Here is a 13,782-nt window from a genome sequence, read left to right as displayed (position 1 = left end):
TGAAGTAAATCAGATAGAAAGACAAATACTACATAATCTCACGTACATGTGGAAACTAAAGAACAAAATAAACAACAACAAAAATGTAAACAAACATAGTTACAAAGTATATTTTGAGAGCTACTAGACAAGAGGGAGTTTAGGGGGGATGGTAAAAAGGTCAACGAGATTCTGAAGTACAAATGGATAGTTACAAAATAGTCATGAAGATATAAAGTGTAGCATAAGGACAAGAGTCAACAATGTGTAATAAAATATGTAAGGGTGAAGAGGGATATTAGATTTAGTGGAGTGATCACTTTGTGAGTTATATAGATCTCGAATCGCTATGCTGTACAACTGAAACTCACATTATTGTATGCCAACTATAATCAAAAGAACTCATTGAATTGTACAATATAAATATGAACAGCTAATTGTCTATTATATTTCAATAAAGCCGGAAATAAATCAAAAATATAAGTAATTATTAATAGAGCTGCAAGGAGATATAAATAGACAAATCTACAACTTTAAGCAGAGATTGCAATACTTCTCTTGATAATTGATACAGTAAACAGAATGTTAAGAATATAGAACATGAATACAACACTGTAACCAACTTGATTAAATTGATATTTATGAAATACTCCATCTAACAACAGCAAAATACATATTCTTTTCAAGTGCACACAGAACATTTACCAAGATAGAGCATGTTCTGGATCGTGATATCTAAATCTCAAATTTTAAAAAAATCAAGTCATACAAACTGTATAAAGTTGAATTAGAAATAATAACACAAAGAATCCTCAAATATTTGAAAACAAAATGACACACTTCAAAATAACCTATGGATCAAAGAGGAAATCAAAAGTAATATTAGGAAGCATTTTGAACTGAATGAAAACGAAAACACAGTATATCAAAATTTGAAAATTTATATCACTGAATACCTATATTACCTACATTAGAAGAGAAAAAAAGAAGAAAGTCAAATCAGTTAACTTCAGTTTCACTTTAAGAAACTAGAAAAGAAAAAGAACAAAGGAACCACAAAGGAAGTAGAAAAAGATCAGTGCATAAATCAATGAACTTGAAAGCAATAGAAAACAATAAAAAAATCAATAGAAAACAATAGAAAAAATCGATGAAAAACCTGAAAATAAAATTTGATTCATTGAGATCAATAATAAAATTGATAAACATCCTCTAGCTAGACAGATAAGGAATAGAGAATACACAAATCATTGATATCAGTAATAATAGAAATTATATCACTTTAGGTTCTACAAGATAATAAGGGATTATTATTTTAAAAAATCTTGATGCCTTTGAAACAAAGTTATGAAAGATTAATAAACACATTAAAAATTTTTAAACATAAAAACCTTGATGACAGTAAATTCAACAAATTAAACAAAATGGATAAATTCCTTGAAATACAAAAATTAATAAACTTAAAAAGTTAATAACCTGATAGGTCTATGTCTATTAAAGAAATTGAATTAGTTAAAAACTTTCTGTAAAGAAAACTCCAGGCCTAAGTGGCTTCATTGGCCAATTATACCTAATGTTTAAGAAAGAAATTATAACAATTCTTTGGAGACTCTTCCAGAAAATTGAGAAAAGAGAAAATATTTCCTAACTCTTTCTATAAGGCCAACATTACCCTCACACAAAGACACTAAAGGAAAACTACAGACCAATATCACTCATCAACATAAATGTAAAAATTTTAAACAAAATTTTAGCCAATCAAATACAACAATAAATAAAAAAGATAATGCAGCACAACCAAGTAAAGTTTATCTCAGGAATTCAAGATTTAATTAGCATTTGACAGTCAATATAATTCACTGTATTAACACAATAAAAAATAAAGATAACATCAGTTTAATAGATGTGGAAAACTTTTTTGATAAAATTCAATATCTATTCCTAATAAAAGCTCTCAGAAAATGAGAAAATAGAAGTGAACTTCTTCAACCTGATAAAGGGCATCTATGAAAAACCACAGCTAACATCAGACTTAATAGTGAAAGACTGAAAGCTTTCTCCCTGAGATCAGGATCAAGACAAGGATGCCCACTCTTGCCACTTTTATTCAATAATTCGCTCTAAGTTCTAACTAGAACAGTCAGTCAAAAGAAAGAAATAAAGGGCATGCAAATTGGAAAGGAGAGAGCTAAACTATCTCTGTTTACAGAGTATGTGGCATAGAGAGAGCCCTAAGGAGTCCACACTTACATACACTAAAAGCTTTTTTTTTAAGAGCTAGTTAGTTCAGCAAAGTTGCAGGATACAAGATTAATATACAAAAATCAATTGTGTTTTTACACACTAGTAATAAATAATTGGAAATTGACATTAAAAATAATGATACCAATTTTAATAGTATAAAAAATGTAAATTACTTAGGGATAAATCAGACAAAAAAAATGAGGAAGACATGTACCCTGAAAACATAAAATACTGCTAAGTGAAATTGAGGAGTTAAATAGGTAAAGAGAGATACTTCATTCATTAATATTGTGAAGGTGTTTACTCTCCCAAAATTGACCTATGGATTCAATGGGATACCAATCAAGACCCCACCCAACTTTTTTTCAAAAATCGACAGTCTGGTTCTCAAATTCATATTGGCATGTAAAGGACTTACATGCCAACAGAGTAGCCAAAAACAATCTCGAAAAGAACAACATATTTGGAAGGATAACACTGATTTCAAGACGTTATAAAGCTATAGTAATCAAGTCAGTGTGATATTGGTGTGAAGATAAACAGCTAGATCAATATGTACTTTTTCTGAAGACAGGCAGAGTCATAATTGATCTTATCCAGATAATATTTGATGGAATGATGACATGAGAAACCATATTTCAGCAGACTGGGATGTGAATGAAGAACTGAACAGTACGGAAAAGTGAGTTTATGTAGAAGTCTCCTACTTTCTCTGTTCTAAACACAGAGAGGTTTGCTTGTTTGTTTTTAATCTTTTAAAAAGTCAGCTCTATAGGTCTAAACAAAATGGAACACACAACAGCAAGTGGGGTTGAAGTGCTGGCTTACTGGGCTCAGAATGAAAAGCAGGTGGTATTGGCTGACTTTCAACTCCTGCAGTCAAATATTAACAGGGAGCCCCTGCTGAGTATCAGGGGACCAGAACTAGTCACACTAGTTCTAATAGCTGCAGCCTATTTCTGAGGAATGGTCAATATTGGGCTGTTGCTCAAGGTATGGGAGAGAACAGAGAACCCCTACTGGGTACAGAGCTGAGCTTGGCTCTGGCCTGAGGACTAAATCTGCACCATCCCCGCTAGACCAGACCTCAGACTAGTCTATTACATTTGGTTCTGTGATGAGGTCCCAGAGGACCATGAAAGGACAGAAAACTGCAGCAAGAAGACACAATCGAGATGAGCCACACACTAAAATCTCAAAGCACAGGGAAACTAATACATAAAGGATATCCAAAAAACTTAAGAAATAAGAGGGAAATAAAAGAGAAATCCGAAAAAGCCTTTGATATCAGTATATTTAAGATCCTCTAAGAGGAAAAAGAGGGATAGCATCTACTCTCCAAAAAAAAGAAAGAAAAAACAGAGTTTTATGAAGAAAAAAAAATATGGATAGCTATGAATCAGAAACTGTTGGACATGAAAAAAGAATCAACCTGAAATTTTGGAAAGAGCAAAATATATTTATTTAAATACAACACCTCTGTGGGTGTCATAAACTCTAGACTGAATATAGAAATTAGTGACACTAGAAAGCCATACAAGGGAATTTATCCAGAACACACAGCACAGAAGAAAAGTGCCCTGAGAGCAAATATAGATCATACAGTGAAATGAATGAAAAGTAAGAAAGAGCCAGTGTTGACACTATTTCAAGAATATTAGGTATTAAAAAAAGGTAGAGAAAGGAGATACTAGCTGGAAAAAAAAATTATAGAAGTAGGAGAATTTTTTAAATGGGAGAGACTTGCCTTGGTTAGTAAATTTCAGGAGGAAAGCTAATAGAGGCGTTATACACAGAGAGAAAGGGCTGAGCCAGGGGAGAGGAACGAGATGAGGGTAAGGGGGTTGACCTGCTGGGAGCCGTACCCTCGAGACTAGAGGGAAGAGTGGGTCTAGATGTGGATGAGCTGAGAGAGAGATTGGCCTGAAGCTGTGTGAGTTTACAGTATTTTATTTCACCCAGGAAGTAGGAAGTGGTAAACCTGAAAATAAAGAAAGGAGAAAGGTGACGATAAATTAGGTCATTTATTCATTCAACTGCTTTTTATAAAGCACCTACTGGATGCCAGGAACATTTCTAGGTACTGGGGACAGCACCGAACTAAGCATGGGCTAATGGAATTTTGGGTTAATGGAATCCAGAGTTACTGAAACATGCCAAAGCTTTAAAAAGAGGAAAGAGGACACCAGTGACTGTGGAATAATAGCGTTTTTTTCAAACTGCCTATATCTGTTGCGGAGGTTGTTTTGGCATTGTTAACTAGTAGGCTCACTAGAGGGATAGTGCTCTAGGTCAGCACCAGGCTGAGTGATACATGGAGGGTGAAATTGAGGGTGAATCCTACTAAAGATCAATGGAATCCCAAATTCTCCTACCAGCCATGTAATGTGTCATGCTTCTCTTTCTTATAGAGTATTTTGTTTTTCTTCTCCAATGGTTTAATTCTGTGAAATCTGTAGAGCTGTTGTAGGTGAGGTTCTCTTTTCTCAAAAACTGATTCATATATTTTTAAAATTTTAAGCATCTACTACATGCCAGGCACCATTCCAGATGTTTGGAATATGTAAGTTAGCAAATGTCCTGCCCTCATGGAGTTTGCATTATAGTGGAGGGAGACAGACAATGGACAATTAGTACACAATAAAGAGGTATATTATAAAGACAATTAAAAGGAAATAAGTGCCTTTAGAGAAAAGAAAAATTATAGTGGGGAAAGGGAGGCTGAGATTGTAGAAGGGCAGATTGCACTGTTCAGTGGGTTGGTGAGGACAGGTCTCTCCGAGAAGGTGGCTGCCTGGGAGCTGGTAAGGGTCCAGCCATGCAGCTGTCTGAGGGAAGGTCAGTCTGTAGACTCAGCGGGCACCAAGTCACTGAGGTGAGAGAGCCTGCAAGTGTGAGGAACAGCTAGGGGGCCAGAGTGGCTGAGAAGAAAAAGGGGTGAGATTAGTTGATGTCAGAGAGAATGCATGGCAGTTAGGCTTAGAACTTTCTGGAACACCCTCTCTTATTTTGCATGCGATTTAGCAAGGCAATGTGGCAGTGATGTGGGAGCCAGCCAGAGGTAGATGTGAGCTATGTGGGCCCTCCAGCAGGGCCAAGCAGCCCCTGCAGACCAGTTCTAGGGCCCAAGCATGATTGCTCTCCTCTAGCTGAGCTGTCACCTCTCATTCCAGGGCTGGTGGGCTGGGGTGAAGGAGAGTTCAGACAGCAGGGAAGAGGCATATAAATGGCCCCAGGAGTGCTGACCAAGTCACAGATTACCTCTGGGGATGATTAAATAACCCCAGTGGCTTCATCAATCTGCATAATTGCCTAACCTGGTCTTCTTTTTGAAACAAGGAGCCAAGTTGAGTGAAGATCCAAACCCATCCCAAACCCTGAATAGTTTTTTAAAACCATAAATCAGCCATTCTGTATTTCACCTCCTAGAAACAGGGCGTGGCCTGAGTTTGGGAGAAGGCAGATCACTCCTTAGATACCGCAGGCTCCTCCCACACTCTGTCAAAAGGAAGGAGGCTGGGTGGAGGAGCTATCTTTTCAAATGACAGATTTTTACAAATGTTTTGCCTTGAGACGCCTAGCATCTTTAGGAAGCATTTTACTGGCAGCAGGTGGGTGGATCTGTAGTTGTGAGGCTCTTATTCCGGAAACCATGGCTTCCAGGTGCAGGCCAATTGCGGTGGGAGGCGGATGCTTTCCTCAAGGGTGCCGCGGAGAGAGAGAAACATCAGCTTGCTTTCTCCTGGGATCTGCATCGGCTAAGCAGTCTCCAGCACTTAGTCCTAGCTCAGCCAGGTCAAGTACCAAGTGTGAGAAACAAAGGACTGAGCCATTATAGTCTGGAGTCTAGACTAACAAGTCGAGCTGTTGACAATGACCACCTTACAGTGGTGTCTAATAACTCCGGGGCAGCTTGAGGCTTCCTCAAGGATTTACTTCTTCCACAGGCTTTACTTTTATGAACATTTTAACAAGAGTGATTTAAAAAAAAAAAAAAACTTTTGAGCTTATTAGTTTGTCACTGCAGAGAAAACCATTTATAAGACTTTATAGAAAACTGGGACGCGTTCTTGATTGTGGCCATCTGGGACCCGATGTTTATGCCCCTCCTGAGGGAGGGTCGTTCTGCGCATCCGCAGCTACGGGGCTTCAGAAAGACAGGAGTGCATTCTCAGGGGTGCTCCACCTCAGGCCCTCTACCTGTGAAGTGTGCCCAGTTCTGGAGAGACTTGAGAGAGGCTCTGAGCACTGGGCAGACGAATCCCAAGAAAGAGTCCATTACAACTGCATGGCAGGTTGCAAACTAACCTTTCAACCCCGCTCTCTCTCCAACCCCATGCTCCAGCTGCCCACTCAGCTCAGGCTCAGGACCGACCAACCGCCACAGTGTCGCCCCTGCGCAGCCAGAGCTCCCCATCCCGCCTGCCCACAGCCAGCCTCAGGCCCCACTCCATGGTGTCCCCGCAGCACATCCACCAGTCCCCGATGCAGACCGTCATTGGGGTCCCATGCCCCCGATCAGTCATCCCGCTCATGTCAGCAGCATCAGCCATCACACCTCCAAACGTCAATGCTGCCAACCTCAACGGGGAGGCTGGAGGGGGGGCCATCAGTGGCCTGTCAACATCCAGCCCCACCAACACGGGATGCAAACCAGATGAGAAGAAAAATGAAAAGGTAAGTGGCCCATCCTGGGTGAGCTTTGGCCCAGACCCAGCTGGTTATTTTAAACTCTTTGTACAATTAAGACTTGAATGTGGGCACTGAGTTCCTACCCTCAGATGCATGGGGCACATGATAGACATGGAGGCCAAACCAGCAAAGCAGCTGGTCCTTGAAGTAGAATTCAGGCAGGCCTCAAGTCCTGGTAGTGTTGACCAGAGTCCAACTACAGTTTTTATGCAAATCACCAAAATGTGTCTTCTTCTCAAGATGCTTTAGTTCCATCTGTTGGGAAATCATTGTAATATACTCATTTTGTCAGAACGACATACTTATTGCCGTGTGCCAGGATATTATAATAATAAATATACAAATCTACTTATGTGCAGTGCGAACAGCGCCCACTCCCTTCAATGTGTCATCCTTGTGCAGGCCAAAACCTGTTCAACCACATGGGACAGGCCTGTTTACTGAGGAGAAAAGAAAAGAGGATGCCAGCCTGGTGGTTGGTGTGCATCGCATTTCCGGCTATTCTTTTAACCATGAAGGAACTCTGAGTCCAGTGGGCTCGCCTCAGTTGTCACCCAGCTAGACATTGGATTAGCCAAGATTAGAATCCAGATTTCTAAATCAGTGCTGTCCAATAAAAATATAAATCAAGCCACATAGCTAATTTAAAATCTTCTAGCAGTCACCTTTTTAAAAAGTTAAAAAATAATTTAAAAATAAAAGGTGAAATTCATTTTAATGGTATAATCTATTAAACCCAGTATCCAAAAATATTGGAAAATATATCCTTTTTTCACATTCAGTCTTTAATAGCGTATGAGAAAGTCAGTGAGACAGCTCCAGTTCTCAGGGCCCTGTGCTGCCTGTGGCTCTGTAGACAGTGCAGGCCTAAATCTTCAGCAAGGAACCACTTTTTTTTATCAGCCTTGTTGTATGAAAGGCTTATTTTCATGTTCTTCTTGTCCTCACTTTGTGGCTCTTTTAAAACCTTTCTGTATAAAATCAGTCTTTTGATTAGAGTGTGCTAGCCAGGGTTCAGATGAGACCCTCGACACTAGATGGTATATTCAAAGTGAGAACAGCCTCTTATGTCTTTTGGGGACAATAGCAAAACCAGCCTTCACTGTTCAGTCCATCAGCCCAGGATCCCCTGGAGGTACACCCACCTACTCACTACCCTGTATATGCGGGAGTCTAGGAACCCGACAAAGATGTGCACACCAGACTCGTCAGGGCCTCTGGACCAAGGCTAAGGCCTTCTTACCACCTGTCTCATTCAGTCCAGAGGAATAGTATTCCCATGCTAACTGGTGTGGAAGAGGCCCCAGTTACAGCCACTGCTGCTGAGCTCTCAGCTGACAAAGCTTAAATCTCCTTGAGACCATCATAGTACCTGGGCGTGAAGTGAAATAATCACTCTGCATTTTGTGTACACCTTCCTCTGAACATCGCTTATGCCTTGATCTGCTTCCTTCCACCAGCAGCTTTATTAGCAGATGTGGCTGGATCTTGTAGGGAGGCAGAAGTGGGGTATGGTCCCACCCTCTCACTTGGACATTTTTCCTGGAAGACAAGATCCTGTAGGCCTCTGAGCTGCTGAGAAAAAATGGGACAGATTTGAAAAGGGAAGAGCCATAATAGCTCTGTAAACATTTCTGGGGTTTTTTTGCCCCCAAATTTCATCTCTCTAGTTGTGAAACGGATATGGCTGGCTTCAATGTGGCTCATTACTAAGGAGAGTCAGGTTTGTAGGAATCTACGTAGAGAGTGACATTGTTTGTCATCTCTGCCCTCCTAAGTGTGTCTGTCACTAATGAGAACTAGCCCTGGGTCTGCTCTCAACATTTAGCAGGTGTTTTGCTTAAACTCAAGCTTTATTCTCTGCTAACAATTCTTCTACATCAGCAAAGAATAGTTGAGTCCAGGGGACACCCGAAGTGTCCCTGTTGAAAGGCACCTTGGAAGGAAGCCCTGCTACCCGATGGAAAGCAACAGATATGTCAGCTTAGCTCAGACCGCTCCCGAGGTTGGGCCTGGCAGTGGAAATGCACAGGCCAACAGCGGCCTGTACCCAACTGTGCTTGAGCTTGGGCGCAGACTCCTCGCAGCACAGGGAGCAGTTTATGCTGTGCTCCCAAGTAGGAAATGAGATGGGCTTCATGAGATTAAGTGTCCATAGGTACAGCAGCAATCGTCAGTGTCAAACGCCGACTGGTAGACAAGTACATCATCCTTCCAAGAGTTATGTGTAGTTTTCATTTCTCACCTTTCAAACAAAGCAAATAATAATTATAATAATAAAGCACTGGTCTGAAAAAGCACCTGTTACTGTTTTACCCTTCCATATTCCCAGTTGAATTTTTCCTAATTTACAGTTAAGGTGCAAATGTCCACAGTTGCTATTTCTGGCAGAAGAGCTGAGACGATGGCTGTTTAAATCCCGTTCCTCACAAGCAGACAAACTGTGTGGTGTGTGTGCCCTGAGCCAGCAGTTTGCAATGTCCCTGCCCCACCATGACTACGACTGAGCAGATTTTTCCCAACCTCGAGAACACAGTGGTCAGTTTCAAATCTATTTCTGGGTAGCCCATTTAGATATGCACATGTCCAAGTACAGCAAAGGGGTTTTTTAAGCAATTGGCAGTATTCTGCAGGCTGTTTCTGTTATTGAATTTTCCCTGGAGAAGAGATGGAGCTCCCAGCCCCATTGTTCACAGAGACCCAAACATCAGTGCCTGTGTGTTTTCACAGTGCGTGGCTCTGCTGAAATTTGATCCAGGATCTTCCAAGCATGTGCTTGTGAGAGAAAGCTCTGACCAACGGGGCTCCTGGCCACCCGGACAGAGACTACAGTCAGTGATCAGCAGCGGTGACATGCTCAGAAGGGAAGAAGAAGCTCATGGCCATCCTACAGCCATGAGCATCTGACCTTAAAGCCTTTCCTGGCCACCTAGCTAGAAGTCACTCAAGTACTCACTCAGCTGTTGCAATGAGCACATGTATGAGCCAGGCAGCATGGTAGGCCCTGGGGTCTATAGTGATGGAAGCTTCAGCCCTGTTCAGAGAGACACAGAGTCTAGTACAGAGATGGGACTGGTAAGCAGGCAACTGCAATAGAATGTGACAGGCCTGGGGATGGGGCCAAGGGGCTGAGAAGGGTGCCTGGTTGGGAGACTGGGAGAGTTCCTGAGAGAGCCTCTGTCTGACAGGTGGGAGGAACTTCCAGGCTGAGAGAACAGCCTGCGCAGAGGCCAGAGGTTATGTCTCAAGGCTGAGGAGCCCGTGAGCAGCCAGGAGGCAGTAAGGCAGCTCTTGAAGGGCCTCATGTCAACCACTCACTGCTCAGCAGTTGGAGTTGTCTGGCGCTGGGCAGAGGGTGGAATTTAAGACCTGATCAAAGGACACAGGATGTGCTCTTTCCCTTACCTGAGCTCTGAGCCCCTGGCTATCTTTACTCTTTCTCTTCAGTTGACTGTGTCCCATGCTGTGACTCTTCTACTGTCATGCTTCTTCTTCATGTCATGCTCTCCTGTTGTTAATGTTTGAAAATGACCCGTTCGTGGGCCACAAAACCAATTTAGTGTATTTAGACCAACATTTTATTTAGACTGAATAGAATACATAGGACAAAACCGACCTGATCAGCTTGCATGGCACACAGCAGCATCAGAATGTTGGGAGAAACAATTGTTGCGTGTGCTCAGTCCTGCTGCAAAACGTAGTTCAAGAAAGTCTCAGGGCCCTGAAGAGCACCTTGCTCATAGAAGGCATCTAGTGATAGTTGGAAAAACTGCTGCTAATGAGTTTTCACTGCCGTGACTAATGAGAAAGTCTTTGCTTTATGGGTCAGAATAAAGTTAACTTTCTGCTTATGGATGAGATAGTTTTAGTTTCATAGAATAATAGAATATTGTAACTGAAAAGAACCACTATAGATCTTTTCATTAAACTCACTTTCAGTGGTGCTCCTGAGGCTCAGAGATGTTGAGAGACTTGTCGGGTCACACAGCACTGGCAGTGGAGCCAGGATAAGAACTCTGCTTCTCAGCTTCTATGTCAGTGTTGTCTTGGCTTCCATGTGCTGATTCATGGTGGTCTCTCCAGTACATGTGAGGCCATAACTTCAGCAGGTATGTTTAGCTTGTTCAGGAGGCTCAAAGTGAGAAGTCTGGGGTAGCTGCTGGCAGGAGGCCATGAGTTTGGCCCCAGAGAGGGTATGTGCACCCGAGTGTCTGCCTTCTGGTTCTACATTGGACTCAGCTGCAGCTGGAGCCTCTGTGACAGAACCACTTGGCCAGATCCACGTGGATGGCATGACCTTTATAAGGCTTTGGGGAACTGATTTGGTCTGAAAGGAACAGGAGACCTCACAGACTGACCCATAACAACAGTATGTATGTTGGCCTGGCCCATAGCAAGGATGTTATAGGAAATATGTTTGCAGATAAACTTGTTCTTTATTATCTACACCTCACCCATTTAAAAGTATGTGTGTGTATATATATGTATGTGTGTGTGTGTGTGTGCGTGCGCACGCACATGCATATATATATATGTGTATGTATATATGTGTATGTATATGTGTGTGTGTGTGTGTGTGTGTGTGTGTGTGTGTGTGTGTGTGTGTGTGTATATGAGAATGGATGATAAAAAGGCACATATATATATAGGATTATGGTTATATTTTTAATGAAAACCCAGGAATGTACAATCTAAAGAAATCTTGAGAATGAAGTTCTTTAGGGAATCTTGAGAATGAAGTTCTTTAGCAGGTTTTTCTAAAGTGAAGAGTCACTGGTATGTGAATTTATTTTCTCTCCCATGGGGCTCACTGCAGTAAGCAAGCCTTTACTTGTGCTGTTTCGAAAATGTAGTCTGGGAAAGAGGTTGCTGTGGGCTCTGTGACCAACATCTCAGTTGCTGCCAGTATGTTTCCAGTTTTGACACAGGCAGATGCCTTCCTGCCATCACACACTAGTGGGTGAGCCCCACCAGCCTGACCTGTGGTGGGGTGGTGTTCCACTGCATTTGTTGACATTAAATGGGAGGTGAGAATGGGCTGGGTCTGACCTCGCCAGTACTGAATTCCACAGACGGCCTCGTCCTCACACTGATCTCTTGAGGGAGTGCTTGCACCTGGCTCGCTTGCTGGTGTCAGGCCCAAACATGCAGAGACCCTCAGACCAGAGCTGAGTCTCACGTGTGGCCACAGCAGACGAGGATGACTCGTAAAGCATCCCTGGGCCCACAGGCCCATGTGACACATCCCTGTGTGCTTTGAAAACCCTGTATGCCCCAGGAATGAGTCACCGTGGAGTCTGGCAGTCAGCTGGTCAGCTGTGGCCCGCTTCCTCCCAGGGACACTCATGCTGGGCGGCTCTGCCTGACCCCCGCACTGGTGTTGGCGCTCTGGCTGGGCAGAGGGGCCCTTTCTGTCTGATGTGGGCGCTGTGACTTCAGACCTTTTCCTCCACTCCCTGTAGTTGGGCTGCCGTCTGTGGGATGAGGAAAGCTGACATTTGGCTGATGAGTAATTGTCAGGCTGAAAACGAACCCATCCTGAAAGCACAGATCCCAGCTGTCAAAACAGCAGCATTCTGAAGTTTTATGGGCAACTTATTTTTGGAAGAGGGCATGCTGCTGAAGCGTCACTTTCCTGGTGACAAGGGCAACAACTTCTTCCTCACGCCCATTAGAGCACAGACCCCCTAGTGGGACAGGACGGTGGCCCCACCCTGGTCTGTGGAAAGCTAGGAGGCACCACAGGCCAGGCCACTTCTCCCCGCTCCCCAGTTCTCCTACAGAAACCCTTGGACTTTGTCCTGGATGAGACTCCATCCAATGCACTTCCAGATCTCGGCTTTGTGGAGGGTACAAGAGTGAACATGCAGGTCCTGAGGGTGAGGTGCCCTGTCCAAGGCCAGGCAACTAGTAACCACTAGAAATAAAACCAGCGAGTGAGTGCCCAGTCCCTCTACTCTGCTGCTACTGGCCAGCTTCTCCCATTGGGTGCCCAGGGGCACGTGGCATTGAGCACTCAGGGTCTAGCTGGGGATGAGAGGAGGGAGCGGGGGCCAAATTTGCTTCAATAGTGAGTGCAACTTGAATTTGGAGAAAGAAGGCACAAATCAATTAATTAACATAGAGGCGGGTCTGAGGCATGGCTGCCAGGTGTAAATCAGGGCTCTTGTATTTACCAACGGTGAGATTTTAGGCAAGCTCCTTTACCTTACAATGCCTCAGTCTCTGTGTCTGCAAACTAGAGATGATAGCATCTACCATCCTGAGTTTTAAGGAGGAATAAATAAGTTAATCTCATAATGCTTAACATAATATTTGGAACAAAAAATTAGAAATCATTGTTAAGAATTTGAGAGTTCATCAAGGGCCAGATCCCAAGAATTATGAGATAGATACAGATATAAAATTTATATCCCTGAGGCTTCTAATAAAATATTAAAAGGGGATTTGATTTTGCAGTTTTAGAAAAAAGACACTTAACATTGCCGGATCATTTGTGAAATGGTATTTATTCATCTTCTCAATGACTGGAGGTTTTATTTCCTAGTTCATTTTTTTCCTGTGTCCACCAAGAAACACAGATATAAAGCATTTTTTAAGGTGTCACTTTCATACCTGAATGATGGATGGAACCCAAGAAAACTGTTTTAGTCAGAAGTTGGATTTCAACTGCAAGGCATTAAACCAAAATTCATTTTTAAAATAGTAATAAACTCTAGAAATGGAAAAGAATTTGTGAATCACCTGTACTTGCCATGGGAGTTCTATAACCACCCCTAGAGGGCAAAGTTCACCATAACTAATCAGGATTGTGGGGGGAATTTACCCTCTGCTGACACAGTGCTCCTGGACACTAAGAGATGAATA

The 13,782-nt window shown here is 42.4% G+C and overlaps 1 protein-coding gene across 6 annotated transcripts in view; it reads left to right on the top strand.

Moving 5' to 3' along the window:
• The window catches only part of SH3RF3 (SH3 domain containing ring finger 3), a 380,077-nt gene that overhangs the window by 321,081 nt on the left and 45,214 nt on the right, over window positions 1–13,782 (top strand). For all 6 annotated transcript variants that reach the window (XM_011375283.2, XM_011375284.2, XM_011375281.2 and 3 more), the window contains one exon: window positions 6,569–6,900. In XM_011375283.2, the coding sequence (XP_011373585.1) occupies window positions 6,569–6,900 (332 nt within the window). The remainder of the gene's footprint in view (window positions 1–6,568; window positions 6,901–13,782) is intronic.

The sequence above is a fragment of the Pteropus vampyrus genome, unplaced genomic scaffold, assembly GCF_000151845.1.
Source record: "Pteropus vampyrus isolate Shadow unplaced genomic scaffold, Pvam_2.0 Scaffold269, whole genome shotgun sequence".
In the NCBI taxonomy this organism is placed as follows: domain Eukaryota; kingdom Metazoa; phylum Chordata; class Mammalia; order Chiroptera; family Pteropodidae; genus Pteropus; species Pteropus vampyrus.
This window is presented reverse-complemented; position numbering and strand designations above follow the sequence as displayed.